This window comes from Lytechinus variegatus, chromosome 2 (genome assembly GCF_018143015.1).
Source record: "Lytechinus variegatus isolate NC3 chromosome 2, Lvar_3.0, whole genome shotgun sequence".
Classification (NCBI taxonomy): Eukaryota; Metazoa; Echinodermata; class Echinoidea; order Temnopleuroida; family Toxopneustidae; genus Lytechinus; species Lytechinus variegatus.
Genome location: NC_054741.1, coordinates 81,905,387 through 81,928,610, shown reverse-complemented (window position 1 = coordinate 81,928,610; position 23,224 = coordinate 81,905,387). Strand labels below are relative to the sequence as shown.

The following is a 23,224-nucleotide window of genomic DNA, read 5'->3' as shown; positions in this document are numbered from 1 at the left end:
GAAGATGTTGGTGATGATGAAGATAATAGGGATGATGATGGTGGACTGGTGGTTACACTGATGATGATGAGAAATAGATGAAAGGGGAAAATGATTATAGTAGGCAAGTGGAAGAGGGGAAAATGATTTGAGTAAAGAGAGAGAAATGTATTTTATACTCATGTCAGAAAATTGTAATAGAGAGATGGTGGAATTAATAGACTTTTTATATTAGCAATACTTGTACTAAGCTCAGAAAACTCCCCCCCCCCAAAAAAAAAAAAAAAGTCTCTTAGGTCAATAGTGGCAAGTTTGTATCACTAGTTAGTTTTCTAACTTTTGGTAGGCCAATCTGACTCAAAAACTCCACTTATACATCACATTCTTTGGTCTATCATTTTGTTGACTCCACTGGTAATAACTGTCTAGAAATTAAAGCATAACACCCAAAATGAAAATAATGCTAGGAACTTAGAAACCTTCAATAAAGTTGCACAAGCCTAAGCACTTTTTCATATCAAAGTATCAACAGTTAAACTTCTGTTTTACCAACATTCTTCTTGGACATAGTTTTCCTGTTTACTCATGCAGATTTGAAAAAAAAAATAGAATACTACACACACCATTGACCAATAGAATTACGTATTGGAATGTAGGAATGTTATTAATGAATTGAATGTGCTCATTAAAGTGTAAGCTTTTAAGTATTCCTTTCTTTTACCCCCCCACCCCTTTGTTGTTTTTTGTTTACTTTTGGGCAATTCCATAAAATATGTATGTCCGACCCCATATGTGGGACCTTCAGAACATTTTCTTTCTCTGATTTTTTGTTCGTTTGGCAGTCTGTAATGTTCTCAAAAGACCATGACTTGGTCAGTTTTTTAAGCGAAGTAAGAATTTAGAAAAATGGGGATCAAACGTACTAAAAGGTTGACTATTTAATGGAATAGCCCTTTTGTATTGCTACTCTCTGAGTACTCTGTACAAGTGACACCTGACATTGATTTTTTTTCTTCATATAAATTTTATCTATTTCATCACAGATGATAAAAATACAAGCTATATCACATGACAGTAAATATATGAATTTGTATTCAAATACGCAATTGAGCCTCTTATCAGTGATAAAAGTAAATAAATGAGCTAGAAAAAATGTCGCAACTATAAAAATGTTTGACATTGTTGTTCTATTTATAGATATTGCAGCCACTTGGCAAATACATTGCAATATCATATTGCTCTGCCTAAGCCGACATTTTATTGCAAATTTTTCATACACATAGATTCAAGACAATTTATTTTTAAATGCCCCCAAAATATATATAAATATATCTATCTCCCAAGTAAGCAAGATAACATACATTCTCATACATTTGAAATTTCATCTTCCCGTAATGTTTAGAGGTCAGTCACTCGCATTGTTAAGTTATGTAAATTGTATTTGATAGTTATACTAAAAAAATATACTTAAGAAACTAAACAATAGTTTATAATTCTATTTTAAGCATATGTACACCCTGATTTATTGATGGGTAAATGTTGCACATCACATATATAAAATACAAATAGATACATTTTGAATTATTCAGACACATTCCTCTTTGTACTCTATTTTCAATGAGCTTGAATTTTTGCAGAGGTATTAATGAATTCTGAACATCCATTATAAATTCAGCTTGAATATATCTTACATCCAACGTAAGTATACTAAGAAAACAAATGGAAATAATTATGACTATTAAACTGAGCTGATTAAAATGATAATATATGCTTATATACAGAATTCAGTACTGGTTAATCAAATAAATATCACAGATGGTCAGGCCTGCAGACGATCTCATAATGATTATTCTAATCTAATATTTTGCATGCACATGTACATAAATATTTGCCTACAAATAACACCAAACTGGTTTATAAATATCACAAATGGTCTCTAAATAATAGTTATATCATTCTACTACTGATTGCAAGAACAAAAATATTGCTTGTTGAAAAATACAGTCATGGTGGATTTGCACAGTCAATATATTACATTTATTTGGTCTGTTTAGGTAAGAAAAATAACATTACAGATAATACAGGCAGCCTTTTTTGCAGCTCTTGAATGCAATTATACATAGCAATCGTAATGTTTGATTTGCAGCATCATCCAATAGCATGACTAATTGACAATGTTCATTCTGGCCTTGGAGCATTCATATACTTCTCCCAAATGTTTTGTCCATGGACGTGTCATATTTCCGAATACTTCCTGATAAAAAGTGATGCACTCTCTGATTGCCTTTTTGTTTAGGTTAGCCAGAGTACCACACCCGCTTTAAAGAACCTCTGCTTGCCTTGAGCCATAACTATTCTTAAGCTTCCTGTCCAGAACTCAACATTCTAATTGTACAATCTTATAATATATGCTCACCATTGATACCCTGCATTGCAGTAACAAATGTGAGCTGAATGTGACCAGGGTGAAAAGAATGATGTCTTTATTATATTTATAATCTCATATTGCCATTCAGAATGTTTTCATGTACCTCCTTATCCAACAAAACATATGTGTCTTGAGTTTGATCAAAGACAAAAATAGGTCCAGACACCACTGTAGGGTCAAAACCATCCTGAACGAGTCCAGTTTTCTTTTGCTTAAAAGTAGCAGTGTGTTCCAGTTGTTCCATGATACGAATGAATCGTGGGCATGCATAGTTTGGCAGGAGAGAGGTGACATGTTTGTATGTAACAGCTGGACTAAAGTCTGATCCGGGGTTGAGTGATAAGGCAGCCATACCTGCTTTCCCGTAGTGACCTGCAATGATAGATAACATGAAGAGGAAAATTGCATTTTTTATTAGTGTTGACCAGAAAAGCCCATGGAGAAAAATTATTTTGTGCAATTTCATACGCTTTGACCTGTATTAAGATTTGTTTTGAATATTAAATATATAGGTAATCTCCTTTATTCAAAGAGGATGATGAAAGAGGAAAGTGTATATCATTTCAATGTCACAAAGTCAAACATTCCTGCTCTATGGAATTATGTAATGTGGGCAAGACTCGTTTTCTTTATTTGGTTAAAGACATTTTGAGTTGTTTGATAATTCAATTTGAAAGTTTGATACCTGGTACATTGACTCCATACACGCTGGATTCCATTATCTCTGGTAGTTCATTCAGAGTTTGGGAAACTTCAGTAGTAGCAACATTCTCTCCTTTCCATCTGTAGTTGGGGAAAACATCAACAAAATTACTCTATGATAATGAGATTTTATTTTCATAAACCTTCATTAAAGGAAATCGTGATACAAAGGATATTAAAAAACATTTTCTGTCACATTGAAAGCTGTTTATTTCATATTCAAATGAAAAGATTTGTAAATGGTATGTTCATAACATAAAATTATAAGTTTACAAGGAATTTAGAAAATATATTAGAAGAGAACATTTTCTCTACCTAAAACCTGACACTAGAAGTATGTACAAGCTCAAGTATTATTCAGCATCTCAATGTAATCGCTCAGTTATTGAAATTCACTTTTTCAGCTCTGTAAAATCTGGGAAAGATGAAATGGGAGTCTTGTTAGCTATCAGCACAATATGTTTTCACGTGGTAATTTCACTTTATATAAAGAAGGGTTGTTTGGATTTAACTACCATGATTGATTATGTGCTCCGTTTCATGTCAACTTATCAAAATAAGTTAATAATTAAAAAGAAATTCTTCTGGAGGAGGGGAGGGCACCCATGACGTACCTGGTCCAACTGGGATACACCTTCCCTTGCCATCTCGGATTGGTTATTTGTTTTTTTATTTGATAAAAAGAATACTAAAATAGAAATTGAATATTAATGTTTCAATACCTAAATGTATCTCCAATACGATCTTTGAAGTAGAGATTGTAGTTTTTATCCCGAATCAGTAGATCACCAGTGTTGAAGAAGACATCACCTTCTTTCCTGACATCTCGAATGAGTTTCTTCTCCATGAGTGACTTGCAACCAACATACCCATCAAGAGGGAATATTCGATTGACAGGGCAAACCAGAAGACCAGTTTCACCTGAAAGATGCGAAAAATAGTATTCTCCAGTGATCAGCAATTTGAATATTTGACTAGAAGTATGTACAGGCTCGAGTATTATTCAGCATCTCAATGTAATCGCTCAGTTATTGAAATTTAATTTTTCAGCTCTGTAAAATCTGGGAAAGATGAAATGGGAGTCTTGTTAGCTATCAGCACAATATGTTTTCACGTGGCAATTTCACTTTATATAAAGAAGGGTTGTTTGAATTGAACTACCATGATTATGTGCTCCGTTTCGTGTCAACTTATCAAAATAATTTGATAATTAAAAAGAAATTCTTCTGGAGGAGGGGAGGGCACCTATGACGTACCTGGTCCAACTGGGATACACCTTCCCTTGTCATCTCGGATTGGTTGTGATGTTTCATGATCATATTGGATTAACTCGATCTTGCACACCGCCTGCAATAAAAGTAATGAAAAAGTTGCCACTTTTTTGTTTATAAAAACAAACAATTATGTTGAAACTTGATTTCATCCATATTGCCTAGAGCCAAGTGGAAATGGGTCGTCAGCTCTGCGGTTGATAATTGTACCCATAACCCATTTTAGGACACTTCCTCTTTCACATGAATGCAGACTGAATAGTAAATGTAATGGGTTATTACTGCTCATGAGGTTAACAATATCTAATGGGTGATTTTTGTTCCATTAACCTCGAGCATCCAATTTTTGGAAGTGCGCCATTTAAATATCATTATTTTTAGAACCCTTATGCCCTAGCATTCAAACTGAAATTCAGCAGATTTGGATCGTCTAATAACTTTGTAATCATGTTGTACCAGACCGGTTCTTTCTCTTGGAATATCGACACACTGTAAATGCAAAAAGAGCTAATCTGGTCCTTAGCACTCCTTTCAGAGTGGATCAGACGAGGGACCAATCACTTTCGAGTGGGATTTACATTTTTTAGAGTGAATATAGCTCCATCTAGAGTGAACAGTGTCTATTTCTATACATTTTCACTCAAAAAAAAGGTAAATCCACTCTCAAAAATGTAAGTCCCACTCCAAAACACTGATCCTTCATTTCACTCTGAGATGAGTATGATTAGGGACTGGATTAGCTCTTGCATTTAGAGTGAGAAACTAGTCATTCACCCACCTGCAATATTGGGGGCCATCTTCCGACTGACCCGACAGTGTTGTCCAAGTTCATAAGTCCAAAGTTAGCCTCGGTTGCTCCATATAGTTCAACGATTCGTTCAATTCGGAAACGATTGCAGATCTCTTCCCAGATGTCCGCTCCTAACCCATTCCCGATGGCCAAGCGAACCTTATTGACAGCATCCAGATCATTCTATTAAATAAACGACGCAAAGATGTTGGACATAATCATAAATGGAAACACCAGGAAACAAAAACTCAAGGAGACATGAAAAAATGGAAATGGCGGACTTTTTTGCACTGGACATGTCACACTGCCATAACAGTCATTATGATAACTGGAAACAGATTGTATTTGATTATATTCGGGCATGTAGGAAGCAAATGAAATAAATTTACAAGAAGATACAATCAAGGGTTTTTCGATGGAGATAACTAGGTAAATCCTTATAATGATAAAAAGAATTAAAGATATGTCAATATAACCATGAGGAAATGTGGGGTAAGTTGTAGGGCCAATAAACTTCCCATTTAACCAGAAAGATCAAAATTGTCTTATTAAGAGTATGCTAAGTACATGTATATAAAACGAAATCTCCAAATTGCTTGTTATTCTACATGTATCGACAAAACATGCATCATGATATGAAGGACACTAACAGAGAATCTGTAAAAAGTTTATATTAACTTGCAAAATAAACTATATTCATACGAACCTTTGGTTGCGCAACTAGATAACGGAAGAGCTCGCCAATGTACATGAACATTGTGACGTCATTTTTACGGCAATCACTCCAAAAATTAGATGCAGAGAATTTGCGTCGCAGTACACAGGTTGCCCCTGATTATATAAAATACAATCGATTTACAGGGGGTTAAAATAAAGAAAAACTGACAGAGCAAAGATATGAAAGAATTGCTGAATGCAAAATTATTAATTGTTTCACTTCAACTACTTCATAACACTAACATTTCAGAGTAGGTTATTTGACAAGTTTGTTTATCATGTGATTTGCTTGATTTGTCACACTTGCAGAATGTGTCCACTCTTCTCAAATTTTCATGAATCATTTATTTTAATTACATTTTAAAGGTACACACATTTAGGCGGTCAAAGTTAACAACCAATCATCCCTCACATTCATCTTCGATGCACTAATTGGTCTTTTACACCTAACCATCAGAACTGATTCACATTTTCTTTCAAACGTTAGGGGAAGGCGGGGTAAGTTGAGCATAGGGGCAAGTTGAGCCACCAGCCCCAGGCCAATAATGAATGAGTCAGACATTGTGGTGGTATCATGTATTGTTGACCCATATCATAACCCCTAACCCCACCACATTGTTTTCAACTTTGCAACAAAAAGTACTTTTTTAGAGGGAAAAATATGAATTTCAGCCAAAAAAGTAAAAAAGAGTGTGAAATAGATAAGTGCTTTATAAACACACACGTTTTTAAATATAATAAAGACATGATAACAACATTATTAGTCCAGGTATGGATCTTCATTCTTGTCATAGTCTTTTATATGATGGATGCATAATAAATGTGTGGATACAAAATTATCGCAATAAGTTCGGACTGGGGTAAGTTGAGCCAAACAGCATGGGGCAAGTTGAGCCATGGTAATTCCTATGGTAATGTATCTTAAAAAACAAACAAACCATAAAAATCGATTGAAATGTTGGCTGAAAGGAGCAAATTTACATGACTGCTCTTTTCCTTTTAAAGGATGTTAGTATTTATACAGAATTAGCAAGTGAAAAGACTTTAAACAAAAAATTGACATGCTGGTTCTCCCCTCATACATTTTGTACATAGTTTTTGTGGCTCAACTTACCCCAGAAGGTGGCTCAAACTTACCCCATATATGGGGCAAGTTGAGCCATTTGACATCGTTCTTTTCAAAGGTCACGATGACTTTCAGTGTGGGGATAGAAAGTTATATATAGGTGGAAGATATTTCAGAAGAATTAAATTTCAAGGCAAGGTACTTATTTCAACAAGATTATTAATCATATCAATTCTAACATGCAAAAAGCAAAAAGTGTCACAACTTACCCCGCCTTCCCCTACATATGCTTACTATGTCATCATATATGTTAAGAAACCAGTGAGTCTCAAAATGTATTGTCATTACCTGCGTTTATGATGTTACTCAGACCAATAAACAATGCCGATACATGGTAGAGGGGTAAGGTAAGATACATGACATCATCATTGTTCATTTTGAAGGTTTCAAGCATGAATCCACCTGCTAACATCTTGTAATGAGACAGGCGGGATGCCTTCGGTAATCCTGTCATTGATTATTGAGAAACAGAACAAAATATTGTCATCTATACGATATATAATTCCTGTTTTTTTTTAAACAGACCTATTATAGGGTTATTTTGGTTGCATTATAAAATCATAGGCCTACTTCTATCTCCATATATATTATTCTTAAAGGACAAGTCCACTCCAACCAAAACTTGATTTGCATAAAAAGAGAAAAATTCAACAAACATAACACTGAAAATTTCATCAAAATCGGATGTAAAATAAGAAAGTTATGGCATTTTAATTTTCGCTTCATTTCACAAAACAGTTATATGTACATCTCGATCGGTATGCAAATGAGGAACTGATGACATCACTCACTATTTCTTTTGTATTTTATTATATGAAATATTTTTATGTAATTGTCATGTGAAATGAAGTTTCATTCCTCCCTGAACACGTGGAGCTCCATTATTTTAACATTTTGTTCTTCAGGCATGGAGGTCCTAATCGTCAAATTCGTAAAAATTGAAATATTGTATAATTCAAACAATAAAAAACAAAAGAAATAGTGAGTGACATCATTGACTCTCATTTGGATGTAACTGGCTCGTTTATAATAACTATTTTGTTAAAAATAAGTGAAACTTTGAAATGTCATAACTTTCTTATTTTACATCAGATTTTGATGAAATTTCTAGCATTGCGCTTGTCTGATGTTTCTCTATTGATCCAAAGCAACATTTTTCTGAGGTGGACTTGACCTATAAAATGGAGTTTATCAGAGCAAATTTCCCATATAAATATTTATTAATAACGGTGTTGATCATTTTGTTGTAATATTTGTTAAAACGTTCATATTCGGTGTATACGACCATTAGGTCCATGATACAATTTTTTTTCTATTTGTGTCGGCGCACGACCTCAAACCTATCACGGTATTAGGCTTAAATTCTTTACCTAAATCAATTAAAATGAATGTGGTCCGATAACTCCTATTTTGTTTGTTGTATATTACTTACAGTAACCACTCACCATAGGGTTTTCCCCTGACGTGGAGATGTTAAGCCAGGACATTTCAAATGATATGTTTGTCTTTATTTACTTGTTTACGTGATAACGACTACTACTTCACCCACCCGTTGTTCCAGAGGTGTAGATATATGCTAGAGAGTCTCGAATGTTGAGGCCATCTCTGACGTCACGGGTTGGGTTAAGGTCATCCTCTGAACGTTCCTCTGGAACAGGGAATTCTGGGTCTAGGTACCACACCGAAGTTTGCCTCTCTTTTAAGTCTGACATAACCTCATCCAGGGCTTGCTCTGTTGATTTACCTGCATGCATTTATAGGGCACAAGAAGAAAAACGGTCAAACGAACATTTTTTTTAAGATGTAAAAAGAAATGACTCAAAGGGAATTCAGGGGAAAGGAACTTTTCATGGTTTCAAAATCTGCCAAGCGTTTTTTTTTTCTTTTAAAGTTATCTTTTTATTTTGAGCAAATAAGGGCGGTGAGGTGGGGTACCATTATTTTGTAACAGTCTCTTACTGCATCAGTTTGGTTATCATCTAACTCAGACGTATTAACTCCCGTGTGACCATAATTATGGACCTAATATGAACTAGAGACAATAGTGATGAGAAAGGCGAGGGAATAGGATTGATTTGAGAAATGATGATCAACATTCTATTAAGAGATGGAAACGTGAAACAGGTAACGGGTCGATTGACAAATAAAAACGAGATCAGATCAGATGAAATAATTGAAACAGTTACTGATAAATGAAGCAAGCATAAAAAATTAAATAGCTCCATGGAAAACTTGGCAGATGATGTCTGAGTGAAACCATTATCAGGTTGAGTTGTGAGACCTGCATAGTCGTAAATAAGCGAGGTTATTTCGAGCATGTTCCATTCCCAAACGAAACCCTCAACGGGCAAATATATAGGCATACACTCAAAGAATGCATACCCACCAACACCACAATCAAAATTGTTATTATTGTTATCAGTATCAAAAGAAAAGTTGGCGCACCTCCATGCACTGCCTCGCATCTTTTGCATCGTTTACGTCAGTCTTGAACTCGTGGTAGTAAGTTCAACCAGTGAAGTGGGAATTAAAACACGAATACCACGTCTATATAGCTGTCACTCAAATGGGTAATAAATTTTCCCCGCATCGTTTCATCTTCACGGAGCAATTCAATCCTCTAATTGCTCACTTCATTCAAAAGAAAAATATTAATCGTCTATGAAACTTGTTTAGCGCGCTTCGAATGCACCAGTGTTAAAGCCGAGAGAGTCAAAGGCCCCAAGGGATATTCTGCGAATTGCTTTATTTAAAGAGAATACAGTCCTCGAGTTATTTCTAGGTGGATAGTGACAGAAGTCACTGAGGAGTTTCTCGGTATGTCTGAACTTTTGGATGAACTCTTTGAAGCTGACAATGGGACAACAAAACATAAATAACCTATCTCTAAGAAATCTTCCCAGGGTCCAATAAAGATCCAAGAAATCCAGTAGAAATACGGGGCAGAGTCATCATCAGGGGGTGTAATGTAAACAGATATTGTTGTATTCGGTTTACAAGTAATTATGTTTCTTTAGAAGATCATACTTATCAAATTCATTTTTCCAGTTATGAAAATATATTATTATATACCGTACAATCCTATCCTCAGTCTGGGACTGTATCCTAATTTGAAATTCAATGCACTGTCTGTTTCGATCTTTACTTTTGAATATAAACAACAATGAAAAAAGACCTCTATCGAAATGGAAAAAAAAAACATGGGAGAATTCGGATCCGTGAGGAAATCTTGATTATAGATTCTTTCCAATATGTTCAACATAGAATATGTTTAATAATGAGCAGTCCTGATAATAAGATTGGTGTATTCACTGTATTGTCATTATTTAGATCTTGAACAATGCATTATCCATTTCACATTCGAATATATATGATCGCATCTTTCGCATATAGTGATCATGATGATATGCATGAACTTGTTCAATAACGTTGGTCTTAAAGTCCAGATGGGTATTTGTCTTGCCATCAGATTGTCAAAATCAAAGTGCTAACATGTTATTAGACTAAATGCAATAATGAAGTGTTTGACGAAAATTCAAACTAACGTGAAGTTCATTAACTAAGAAGAAAGATGAGACAAAAGATAATAAAAAGATCTTCTGTTTCTTGACATCCTTTCCTCCCGTATCCATCCCCAATCTCCCTCGCTTTCTCAATGTATGATGTGGGTGCTATGATTTCTTTAGGTCTTCTTTAAGAAGACGGGTTAACGTAATTCGACCATATTAAATTCGTGGAGGAATGTTGGAATCATGAACTTTATCAGATGGGTCGAACAAAAGCAAGACATTGTGAAATGAGTAGAGAATATCTGCCTATATATTGCAACATTATAGACCACACTCTGCATACAGTATTGAATTCTTATGGAAAGCTGTCATTGAAATGACAGGGGCCTGAGAAAGATTTGTAAAGATTGGGTGCTGGTTTGTTATAACAAGCAAACAAATTTTTAAAAATGACTCCTAAATGAAGATAATTTTGGTTAGAAAAATGGACAGGCAAAAAAAATCGCTCCCAAGTCCAAACTCCAAAATCGAAACACAAACTCTACATTTTAGCATGCCAACCTATAATTTCAAGGGAGTGCTGCGTGTGGTGTATAACCAAAGACTGACCCCTACGGAAAAGCACCCCCCGCACCAGCATGACCAGGGCCATGTGAAATTGCGCCCAATCTTGCCAAGCCCTATTTAATTAGGTATCGTACTACTATCATCACACTATCTTTGATCATAATTTATGTAACCTATGGTGAAATGACTTCCTCAGCCGCTTCAGCGCCTTCACTTTGAAATCATTGACCATTAAATTTTAGAGTTCTATCGTCAGGATATCAAGTCTAAAGCAATGACTCGTCTTCTTTAATTATTTAACAGTTCTTGATAGCACAGTGATTCTCAGCAAGACTCATTCTATATACTTTTCTTGTGTTTCTGTGAACTAGAATTAAGTCGCTATATAATAATTAATTACCGGTCCGATTCCCTCATCATTATGATTATCGTTGTTCTAAGGGGGTACGCCTATATAATTTTAAGACATGACAAAATAACTTCAAATTCAATGAATCCTACCTGCTACTGTAACGAGAGTATTGGCTTCACTAATCTGCAAGCAATGTAATAATGATTTAGATCGCAGGTTAACATTCAAGAGAGCACATGTCACACCGAGTTTGCAGAAACCAAGTAATGTCCAAATGAATGCAGGTTCGTTCCCGATGAAAAACGCCACCTGATGATAAAAAGAAAGACTAAATTATATCAGTGGAACAGAACTGGGTGCGTTTTATTCACCCATCCCCAATTACGAAGATGCATATACAGGAAAATGCTATCGGGTTGATTGCGGAATAACCCCGGGGGGGCCACTTCCATTCACGAGTGGATACCATGCGCGACCATGGGGTCTCGAAAAGCACCCTAAACACGTAATTTCAATATTCTGAAAATGCACCCCTTAACAAGTATTGGCGTGTGAAACCCTACCCTTAACAAGTGTTGGAAACAAAACGATACTCCTGGCAAATATTCCCTGAAAGGAACCCCTAAACAAGTACAGGAATGTTTTATTGTTACGGGTCCTTTGGTTGTCGGCTTTACCTTATTTGGTTTAGTACGACCCCACCTTCTACCTCGGACAAATAGGACTCTAAACACGTAGTGTTGGGGCAAAAAGGACATGCTTTATCAAACATTTTAATTTTGTTTTATCATACCCGCAAATACGACCCTAAACACGTAATTTTACTAGCGAAATAGATACCCATTTTTCATTATTTTTGTGTTTTTGACACCCTTTTCACGTTACGTACGTAACGTGCCCTATCGTGAAAAGGACATCCTTTTTACGTGTTTTTTTTGGTCGCGCATGGTATCCACTCGTCAATGTAAGTGGCCCCCCCGGGGGAATAACGGGAAGACAAAAGACAAATGCGCAACAACTAACATGACTAAGAAATGATCAATAACGTATACATGAAACTATTTGAATACTAGTAAAATAAAAGGGGAAAGGGCTGCTGAGTGAGAGAGAGGGAGAGAGAGGGGGCCCGGGGGAGAGAGAATGGGACGATGGATGAACGAAAAGGGGATGGAGTTTGGTACTCTCAAAGCAGATAATAATCCTTGTTTTAAACGAGTTAAATTCTCAAGAATAGTGCATAAATTATCAAATATGCAATTTACAAAATCAAGAAACGTTAATTGAATTATATAGCCTACATTTAAAGCAATTAGTATTTGGGTATTGGGTATTCTAAATCACTACTGTACAAAAAAAAATCCACACATTTTCCGCCCAAAGTATTCAAAGAAACAAATACAAGTGTTCAAATTTCGAGAACAAACTCCAAGAAAGGTCAATTAACGATTCATAGGTTTCTGGTCCCAATACTTGGAATTGTCTCCCCGAAACATCTAGTCAACGTTTATTTTCTAAATATCCCTTTATACGCAGATATGTTGCAAAGTGCTTCGAGCATTTTTCTAAAGATATGTATATCTGTAACAGTAAAAGACTTTATACATCACTTATTTATAGAATGTTTTTTATTTTAATCGGCGGCTTTCAAGTACATGTACTAAAAATCATGATGAAAGAAACAGTACTGTTCTATTTATAAATCTTTGTGTGGCTATATGCAAACTTCAGGCATGTTATCAACAAAATGTATTATGAATTCTGGTCCGCATCGGGAAAATGTTATTGATGAATGTGCAATTACTTTGCTTAAACCCCCCCCCCCCGCCAAAAAAAAGAAAAAAATAGTAATAGTAACAACAAATAATAAAAAATTAAAAGTATGAATGTATATATTAATAAAATGAAATTATAAAAAAACATTGTATACATTCTGCCATCAGAGTGGTTATTTAGACCTCTTCTTTTTAAGAGAAAAGAGATTGAGGTATTCAAATGCAATATTCACGTTAAGAAAATATTATAAAAGTTCGATCATACCTTATCCCCTCGTTTCAATCCCATCTGTTGAGCCATTTTAGCAATTCTGTTAGCTCTTCTGTTAATGTCGTCATACGTGTACGACTTTCCTTCAAATATGAGCATGGTTTTAGCGGGAGATTTCGTGGCATGTTCTTCAAATTTATCAGCTATTGTGTACGGTATCGGCATTTTCGAGTACTTTGCGAGGATCCGTTGTCTGCGAAGCTGAGCTAAGATGAAATGGACATCGGTAATGATCGTCGGGAAGTGAAGCCAGATTACAAGGCAGAAAGTCACCAAAAAGAATATTGCAATGATGAACAGCATTGTAAACTTCACCGTATTACAGCTGGAAGAAACAAGAATAAATACACTTTTGTAATAATATTTATTTATTCATTCGTTCAATTCAAACCATAAAATACATTATAGAGAACGATGTAAATCACCAGATAAATTTACACTGGTGGATAATTATTCATAATATACCAACACTATAAAATCATTGATATCAAATAATAATAATGATGATGACGACGATAAAACGCTGATTACAGAATAATAATGTAGTCAGTGGCTTGATGAGCAAAAACAAATTGAGGGGGGGGGGCTAGATATGGTGTATCGCATAAAGTTCATTTTTTATTGCGAGCGAGCAAAAATTTCGACATTTTATTGCAAAAATCAAATTTGGAGATAGATTTTGACATAATATTAAAAGAAATCATGTTTCACCCTTTATTTTCTTTTCTCTCTTTTTCCTTGGTCGTGATTGTTTTTTTTTGGGGGGGGGGCCTTATCTGTACGCCAGTGAATAAAGTGATGGTAATATCGAACCCGTTTATTGTCAATCTGATTTCTTTTGGCAGCATCAGATATTCCTTGGTCTCGTAATAGAGAAATCCATTTTTACTTTTCCCATTTGCTTTGTATCCATTACTAGCGACTGCATCATCTTCAGGTCTGCTGTAATTTATAGTCCTCAGAATGAAATAGGTTTTCTATGTTTTTATTTCAAATCCAAAACCGTATTAACAATAACTGATTATGCATAACATTGAAAGTCAGCTTTGTTATGTCAATAAAAGATGGAAGAAATCAATCAAAATCCTTATCGGCTTACCTCTAATGCAGCATAAATATAGAAATTAAATTGGTGTCTATCACGGGAGACTTGATACCAACGAAGATTTAAGATTTTGATGAAGAAAATACGTAATATTAAGAGGACGTCTCTCAGCCAGTCTACTCGATGAAACTCGTCCAGGTATCTAATGATTTTCTCTTAAGTAGTCAACATATTTATATTATTCCCATTTCTTGAAACTAATCAGAATATTTGAATATTAACATAGCTTATTTATACGACATCTGTTTCATTTTGCACACGTCATTGCGGTTGGAGTGCCGAACAAGGAGCAATGAAGACAATTCCCAGTGCGCTCATTGGATGAAACCTTCGATCCAATTAGAGGCTCCGAAAGGCTCTCTCCAAAATGATGTTTTACGGAGAAGCGAAGGTCAACGAACTGTGCATGGGTATGAGATCGAGAAGGTTGATGTGTGTGTTGTGAGAATGGTGTGATGAAGATATGGGTCAAATACTCGAATAGTGACCATCTCGCTTTTACAAAGACAATGAGACCAGAGAAACTCAGATGTGATTTGATTCTTTGACGTCATGCGGGGACTCGTCGATTTCATTACCGACATCATGCTTCACAACTCGAGGTTACGACCTTTTAATTTGCATATTGACGTCATTCACTTATTAATTGAACAACGTGATATTTCAACAACAAAAAAGGGGGATTAAAAATCAAAGTTGTAACAGAGAATCGGAGTATGACATTTCTAATAAAATCATGCAGAACCACATCATGGATGCCGAATCAGTTAAAACAAGGTAAACAAAACACGGAGGGGGGGGGGGGGGTCCGATTGAGTGCCGTGACTAGCGTAACCTACAAGGGCTCCATTATGCATGCAGTTTTGGGCCCCAAATCAGACCTATCTGTATGATATTTTCATTTTTGTTTTTATTTAATATTAGAATTATTATCAGTTTGGATTGTGTAAATTCCGGTGGATTTGAATTTTCGTCAGACTCCAAGTGATTTTTTTATATATCGATAATATATTTCCTATTGTTGGGATAGAATTGGCCTGTCTGCTGAAACTTTGGCTGTCTCCTGACATTTTGACTGCATCGAACAAATTCAAGGTCTGTTTCAAGTTTATTCAAGCCAATCAATAACATTAAAATTTTACAATAGAAGACAAAAATAAATATAGTGTGATAGGTTTGGGACCCCAAATAGCATGCAGAGCTTGTGAAAAGGCTTTTTGTAGGGCAACATACTTGTCTAGACAACAATTGGTTAAAAGATTTATCCAACTCTGGGTAATTTTCAACCAATACTGTGTAGTTTTCACCCAAAGCACACATTATTGGTTTAAATCTACCCAGAATTGGATAAAGTTTTAACCGATTGTTGTGTGGACAGTATATGATGCCCACCATTTTTAAGAGTGTAAAAGGAGCGTAATGAAACAAAATCATATTATAAAACTGATGCTGATTAAAAACAAAGAGAAATAAAAATCAATATACAAGGCCATATAGCTAAGTGAGTGTGCACTGTAAAAACTGTGGTGTTAAGACTGACACCAATTGGTGTTTAATAGAGGACCACACCCTGAGGTGTTAAAATTACACCCTAAAGATTGAACATAACACCAAAGAGTGTAAATGTAACCAAGGGTGCTGTAATAACACCTATAGATGTAAAACTAACACTACCAATTTAACACCGGTGTAAAATAACTGGTGTGGTCCTTTATGTGTACCGGTTAACACCACAGTTTTTTGCTGTGTGGGGTTGCACAACCCCACTACTTTGGATATCGTGAGTAAAACTGCCCTCCCATCAGTAAAAATGGAGAAAAGGGCGAGAGGTGGGAATAGAAGGAATAGAAAAAGAGGGGGAAAAGGAAAGAAAAAGAAGAAAAGATAAAACAAGTAAAAAGAAGAAAAGGGTAAAGAGGGACATAAGGATGATAAAAAAGGACCCCAAATAGAAGGAAGTTTTTAAAAAGATAGAATGGGATGGAGTTGGCGAGGGAGGTTTTTTGAGGTATATGACCTTTGGTGTAATCATAGACGCGTATAGTTAAAAAATTGTGAAATATCGTCTGTCATTTCTTTTGTGTGTATGTGTGTCTGTGTATGCTAGCCGATGGGGGAGGGCATGTCAACCCTTTAAGCCCGGCTCACACCTTTGCGTTTTTAGCTGCGTATTGCTGCGATAGCCGAACGCAGCCTAAACGCAGCCTTAAGCAGCACGACGCAGCAAAACATTCGGCAGCCCTCACACTGTTGCGTATGGAGCTCGTTATAGCTCGTACATTTTTTCGAAAAATGACCGCTTACGGTCGCTTTAGGTTGCGTTTTACCTCGCTCTAGCTCGCTTTTGCTCGTAGCAGTACGATGCAATACGAAGTTTGCTCGCCACGTTGCGTGTTTATCTCGTTAGCCACTCGTTTGTTGCTCGCTAACCGCTCGCCCTACCTCGTCTCGCCTCGACTCACTGCTCATTCACTCGCTTTATCTCGACTGCTGCTCGTTCCGCGGCGTAACAGTTCGCTCTGCTGCGTACACGTGTGGTCGTATATTGCAGCGGTGATGATCATTTTGTGGTACTAGTCATAATCTTTGACGAATCTACAGGCAAACATCGCTTTGTGAACTATGACTTCTCTGCAAAGCTCTTCTATACAAAAAATTAAGCTTTTGCTTCAGCTGGAAGAGGAAGAGGCCACTGACGATTATGCGCAAGGGGAATTGCTGCTTGAGTTGCATCGACAAAGTCGTATCCGGCCTCGAAGTTGTTGGATTCGGTCTTGGATCTGCAGGAGGAATGAGCAGGGCCATTTCAACCAGCTGATGAGGGAACTAGAAGCTGAAGACCAAGAAGCATTCGCAAACTATTTGAGAATAAGTCCTGCAATGTTCAGTGAGTTAGAACAAAGACTCCATGGGAGACTGGAGAAGCAGGACACCTTCTTCAGGGAAGCTCTTTCACCTGCACTAAAGCTAGCCGTCACCCTTAGACACTTGGCCACTGGGGACAGTTACAAAACGCTCATGTATAGTTTCAGGGTAGCCGATAACACAATTTCACTCATAGTCCGTGAAGTGTGCTCTGCCATCATCGAGGAGTTCTCAGACGAGCTTGTTAGGTGCCCCACCAGTCCTCAAGAATGGAAAACGGTTGCACAGGGCTTCGAAGATCGGTGGAACGCTCCTCACACCATTGGAGCCTTGGACGGCAAACATATTGCCATCCGATGTCCCGCTGATAGTGGCTCCATCTTTTACAACTACAAGGGCTTTTATTCGCTAGTTATGATGGCCTTAGTTGATGCCCAGTACAGGTTCCTGTGGATCGATGTGGGAGCTGAGGGATCTACGTCAGATGCGCAGCTTTTTAACTCTTGCGAACTAAGGCAACGCCTAGAATCGGACACCCTTGGAGTACCCCCTCCAGAGCCCCTGCCAAATGACGACGAGAACACCCCTTACTACATCGTGGCAGACGAGGCATTCCCGTTGAGAACATGGCTGATGAAGCCATATGCTAGAACAGCTATGGCTAGAGAAGAGAGAGTTTTTAACTACAGGCTCTCTCGGGCTAGGAGAGTGGTCGAGAACGCTTTCGGAATTCTCGCCAATCGATTCCAGTGCCTGCTTTCCACTCTCCGCCAAACCCCTGCGACTGTCAGATTAATCGTTCAAGCATGTGTATGCCTCCACAACCTGATGAGATCTCGATACCCATCCATTCAAAATCCAGCCCTTGACATGGAGGATGCCGAGCACAACCTAGTGCCCGGTTCATGGAGAGGAGAGCAAACACTGGCTGACATAAGACAACCAACTAGAGGTCGCCCGATCACCCAGGCAGCTCAGGCCCAAAGGAATTACATCAAGGCCTACTACAACAGCCCTGCTGGTTCTGTTCCCTGGCAGGAGTCAAAGATTTGAATGAGTCATGCAAATATATGCTCAGGATTTTACCAATGCAATACCTAAAGACGTGTTTAACTAGCTTGAAGACCCAAACATTACCTTGTTAGTTCTTTCGGTGTTGCATATTTAAGAAAAACAGAGAGATAACAATGGAATAACTTTTTACTCCTGGACAGTGATGCAGCAGTGCAGTATCACGAAATCTGTTCTATTGCTACCGACATCTGGACCAACATATGGAAATTTTGGAAATCTCTAGGACTTGTATTCCACAGAAAAGATAAATTCCCTACCGATGTAATATTTTGTTCAATGCTATGTTAGATATTACGATGGTTTATTTTTTAAGATTTAGATTAAAGCCAGAGTATAGTCTTGGTAAACCGTGAAAAAATCATACATTTTATAATTGGGCAATTCAATCGGGCTTTACGATCTCTAACAGATCTCTAAAATGTTTTCTTCAAACCCATCAATTTTGGTAATATTAGCCAAAATTATAAAAACTCGGGATGTCCCTGAGATTTTCAGCATAGCGTTATGTACAGAGCTCCCTCTAGCGGCCATTTTGCTGATAATTTGTCATTTACAGCAATCATTTTATCTGTATTAGATTTTGATCTTATTTCCCGGTGTCCGGAGAGAGAATGCTGCATTTTTTCAAAAGATTGATGAGAACATCTTCAATCATACCGAAACTATACTGGGGCTTTAATTAATTTATTCCATTTCTTTTTCAATTTAAAACATACATATCAGTATAATAATAATAACAACAACAACAACAATAATGATAATAACAATAATAATATAATAATAATTATTATTATTATATTAATAATAATAAGAAGAAGACAGAAGAAGTAGTAGTAGTAGAGGAAGAAGAAGAAGAAGTAGTAGTAGTAGTAGTAGTAGTAGTAGTAGTAGTAGTAGTAGTAGTAGAAGAAAAAGAAGAAGAAATGCAAATAAATAGGATGTCATATACAAACAGTCTGGACTGAGCTGTAAAGAATATCTGTCAACGATCTCACAAATAGTTTCTTAAGTACTTATAGCATGGTTGGAGAGGCAGCTCAAATTGCGTGATTTATATGTTTATACGAGATCGAATATACATGTTCTGTTATCATATTCCTCCTATTGCTTTTTGTGTAACAAGTTTGTTCTTTTGGAAACATAACTGATTGCCGGTTGCACAGTTGGATACGATCATTAGCCTATAATTGAGTTTGATGATAAAAATAAAATCGACATTCCTAAACGGCTATATTTTTATTCAAGAGTCATGCTGTCGTGCCGTTGAAGTGCATTTCATATATTATGCAATAAAGAATGAATGAGAGTATGATGAAGATGAATACGAATAATGTTATGATGATGATGATGAGCACAGATGTACTCCGCAAAAGGGGGGGGGGGCAAGCTTTTTCCGAACAACAATACTTCCCCCATCTTTTGCCTCCACGGAGAGAATCGACGCCAATATGATGATGATGATGAAGGTGGTGGTGGTAGTGATGATAATGATGATGATTATGATACTCATGATTATGTTGAATGGAATTATCACTGGATGAAAGGATGTGAATTATTTCATTTCCCCTTTTCGACCTTTGCTAATGACTTTTTGCTCTTAAATGCTAGCAAACTTTTGCTTGTAGGAATTTGTTTTATTTTTTTTTAATACGGCCTTTTCTTAAAGTTGGGTCATGACGTTAATATCAAACTTTGTCCAGAACAGAAATTGTGATTAATTTGTTTTGAGCCATGGTCTTTGATATTATTCTATATTTAATATTCATTGATTAAGTTTAGAGGGTCCAAACAAACAAACATTCTATCAACAATAAGCCACACACACACACACCATCATGATGACATAGGTAAACACTCTATAAAATAAAAGCAAGCAGAAAACACTATAAAATGAATTATTGTTCATCTGAACACGTTTTATTCAGAGCAAGTTTGCTTAAAGAAAACTCTTTTGACATCAAATGTGCATGGTCAACATGCTCAACAGTTAAAAACTACAAGGAAAAAAAACAAACACCAACATTAAAACAACCATTTACCTCGAAATGTGGATCAACTTGATATTCTATATAAGTTGTGCCTAGACCACACAGACGTTGATATGTGTAACTTTTGTAATCAAACTCTTCAAATATAATTATTTATCTGAACACACTTATTCAGAGCAAGTCTGATTTAAGAAAACCCATTTGAGATCATACATGCATAGTCAACATGGTCAACACGCAAGCTTATCATGATAATGACTAAAGTGCAAGAAATTCGACCTTCAAATTGGATCAACATGATATTTTGTATGAGCTTTGTCATAACCAGGGAGATGTAGAAATATGTAATAACATGTGGAATTAAACTCTTCAAACATCATTCATAATATATCCGAAAAACACCCTTTCAGATTTTGTTAAAAAAACCCAGATCTTTCATCATATACATGCGTTGTCAACATTTCTGTCATATATTTCACGTATATAAATATATATATATATGACACAAAACTACAGCGCAGGTATCCGAGTACCAATTCATAGAATCAATCATTGACCTTCCAATTCGAATCAATATAATTGTTGTATGGATTGTGCCAAGACAACAGAGATGTAGAAATATAACAAAATATCAATTATCATCTATGCTCATCTTCCCAAGTGTCACTTCCTATGAACAAATGCAAAATGATTTATATTTTGGTTTTTCAATTCTTTATTTTCAAACAAGTTGTACAAGAAGTAAAACGAAACATATCATTATTCTGAACATCAACTAAATCACGTTGTTATACAACGTGAGAGAAGCATTGAAAGTCTAAACTGTGACAAAGGAGTGCAACAAAATGAATGGGAAATCTGTGAAGGACATATTCGTGATCTACCACTAAGAAGTAATAGGTGTCAAAGGATCTTGCATAGGGGTGCTTGCCAGGTGACGGAGCAACGATGATTCGTTGCCCAATACAGGAACGTCCGAAAGACGATCCCAGGAAGCTCCTCCGCTGTTAGAAGGACCACTCGCGGAACGACCCACTTCAGCAGAAGATGTGACAACTGGTTGGAGGTTTGCGTAGCTCCGCCCCCTGTCATGCTGAATGAGTGGAGGTTGCATGGAACTGGCTACAACTTGTTGGGATGGTAGTGGTTGAGAAGCTCTTACGACCTTGGATGTTGCGACGTAGTACATTAGGGTGTCGAATTGCCTGCGCACATATTCTTCCCAGAAGTCCGGGTGAATGAAAGGATGCATACTTCCAAGAAAGTTTGCGAAAGCTGTATGGTGGTTCTCAGCGGCCTTGATCAAATCTTCGACCTGTTTGCGGAGCCCTGCTTCCCTCTCTGCTCTTTGAGCCAACCTTTCTACTAGGTGTTCAATATCTGTAGTTGTCGCTTTTCTCTTCCGTTTACTTTTAATTACAAAAGGTGTGCTTGTTGCAGCTGGCTGTTGCGCCCCTCTCCTTCATGCTCTTCTAGGTCCATGAATTCCTCAGGCATCTCTTCATCCGAATCTTCTGAGACCTGGTCAGTGTTACTTGATTTCTTCTGTTGGTCGGCATCCGTTTGAGATTTTGGCTTCAGCTGAAAATGTAATAAAATAGATGTTAAAGTTAATGTAAGCGTTAAATAGTATAGGCCTGAAGCTCCGTTTACCAGTCAGTTTTAAAACATAAAGTATGAAGGCAGTTGAGATTAGTTACTTTCCTCAAATAACAGAATTCTGGGTATCAAAATTTGATTATAAGAAATACGAGAATACTCACGCCAAGTTGACGGGATTCATGCCGAACGATGTGTGCCTTGAAGAAGGAGAACGTGCTGATGATCCACTTTTCACGAGTCGTCAACTCTTTTGCTCCTGACCCGGATGCCTTCCTCGTGAGTTTCCCGTAGGCACTCCTCATGGAGTGATACCATGTCTTGTAGTCATTCGGGTCTATGCCCATCTCTAGACATTTGTCATGGATCGCCGCTTGTTTCTTTCTGGTGTCTTTGTACAATTTGCACCCTTTATCATAAAACATGGGATTTGCACAGAGCCATTCCCCGAGTTCTTGTTCTTGCTCGTCAGTAAAGTTTACTGCAGCTTTCTTTGACTTTTTCTTGATTTCTTGCTGAACTTCCACGAGTTCGTCATCCCCGGCATCTTCAGCTATTGCCACTCCTGGTGACTCCGGAGCAGGAATGGGGGACAGGCCTCGGGTTGCTGAAGCCTTTGTCATGGATTTTCTAATTTTCGGCATCTTTCTCTCCCGGCCTACGAACTAACTGAATAATAATTCATGAGTGAGGGTTCTCTGTCAAAGGCAGATATCCGCAGTACTGGTTCGCCAAAGCGAGCAGGAACGAGCTAAAATGAGCAGGAACGAGGTAAAACGAGCGAAAGACGAGCTAGACTCGCAGTTAAGATCCAAGACGAACGCAGTGCACCGAGCTACATCCGTAACGGTCCTTGTTGTTGCGAACAGCGTGCGAGGTATAGCGCAACGAGATACGCGTTTATGCGAGCTAAAGCGAGGTAGGTCGAGGTAAATCGAGCCGGTAACGCAGCTTTAGGCAGTGAAACGCAGCTCAAAGTAGCGCTGCGTTGGCCTGCGTTAAGCTGCTCGCTGTTGCTCGTCCTTGCTCGCATCAGCTGGTTGCCACTCGTCTTTGCTCGAATGGATTTTTCTCTTGCGTTCAGTTGCGGAAGTTTGAAAAAAATTCAA

At 37.1% G+C, this 23,224-nt stretch overlaps 2 protein-coding genes across 2 annotated transcripts; one reads left to right on the top strand and one right to left on the bottom strand.

Annotated features, from left to right (window-relative positions):
- Positions 1-794: 794 nt before the first annotated feature.
- LOC121409254 (very long-chain acyl-CoA synthetase-like) lies at positions 795-13,947 on the bottom strand. Its single transcript, XM_041601130.1, has 10 exons — positions 13,479-13,947; positions 11,591-11,750; positions 8,563-8,757; positions 7,302-7,460; positions 5,877-6,001; positions 5,159-5,353; positions 4,366-4,456; positions 3,832-4,030; positions 3,093-3,190; positions 795-2,779 (listed from the first exon to the last, which is right to left on the bottom strand). The coding sequence occupies exons 1-10, from the start codon at positions 13,785-13,787 to the stop codon at positions 2,472-2,474; spliced, it is 1,839 nt and encodes a 612-aa protein (XP_041457064.1). The 5' UTR covers positions 13,788-13,947; the 3' UTR covers positions 795-2,471.
- Positions 13,948-17,211: 3,264 nt separating this feature from the next.
- On the top strand, positions 17,212-18,507 carry LOC121406979 (putative nuclease HARBI1). Its single transcript, XM_041597852.1, has one exon. The coding sequence runs from the start codon at positions 17,212-17,214 to the stop codon at positions 18,505-18,507; it is 1,296 nt and encodes a 431-aa protein (XP_041453786.1).
- Positions 18,508-23,224: the final 4,717 nt, after the last annotated feature.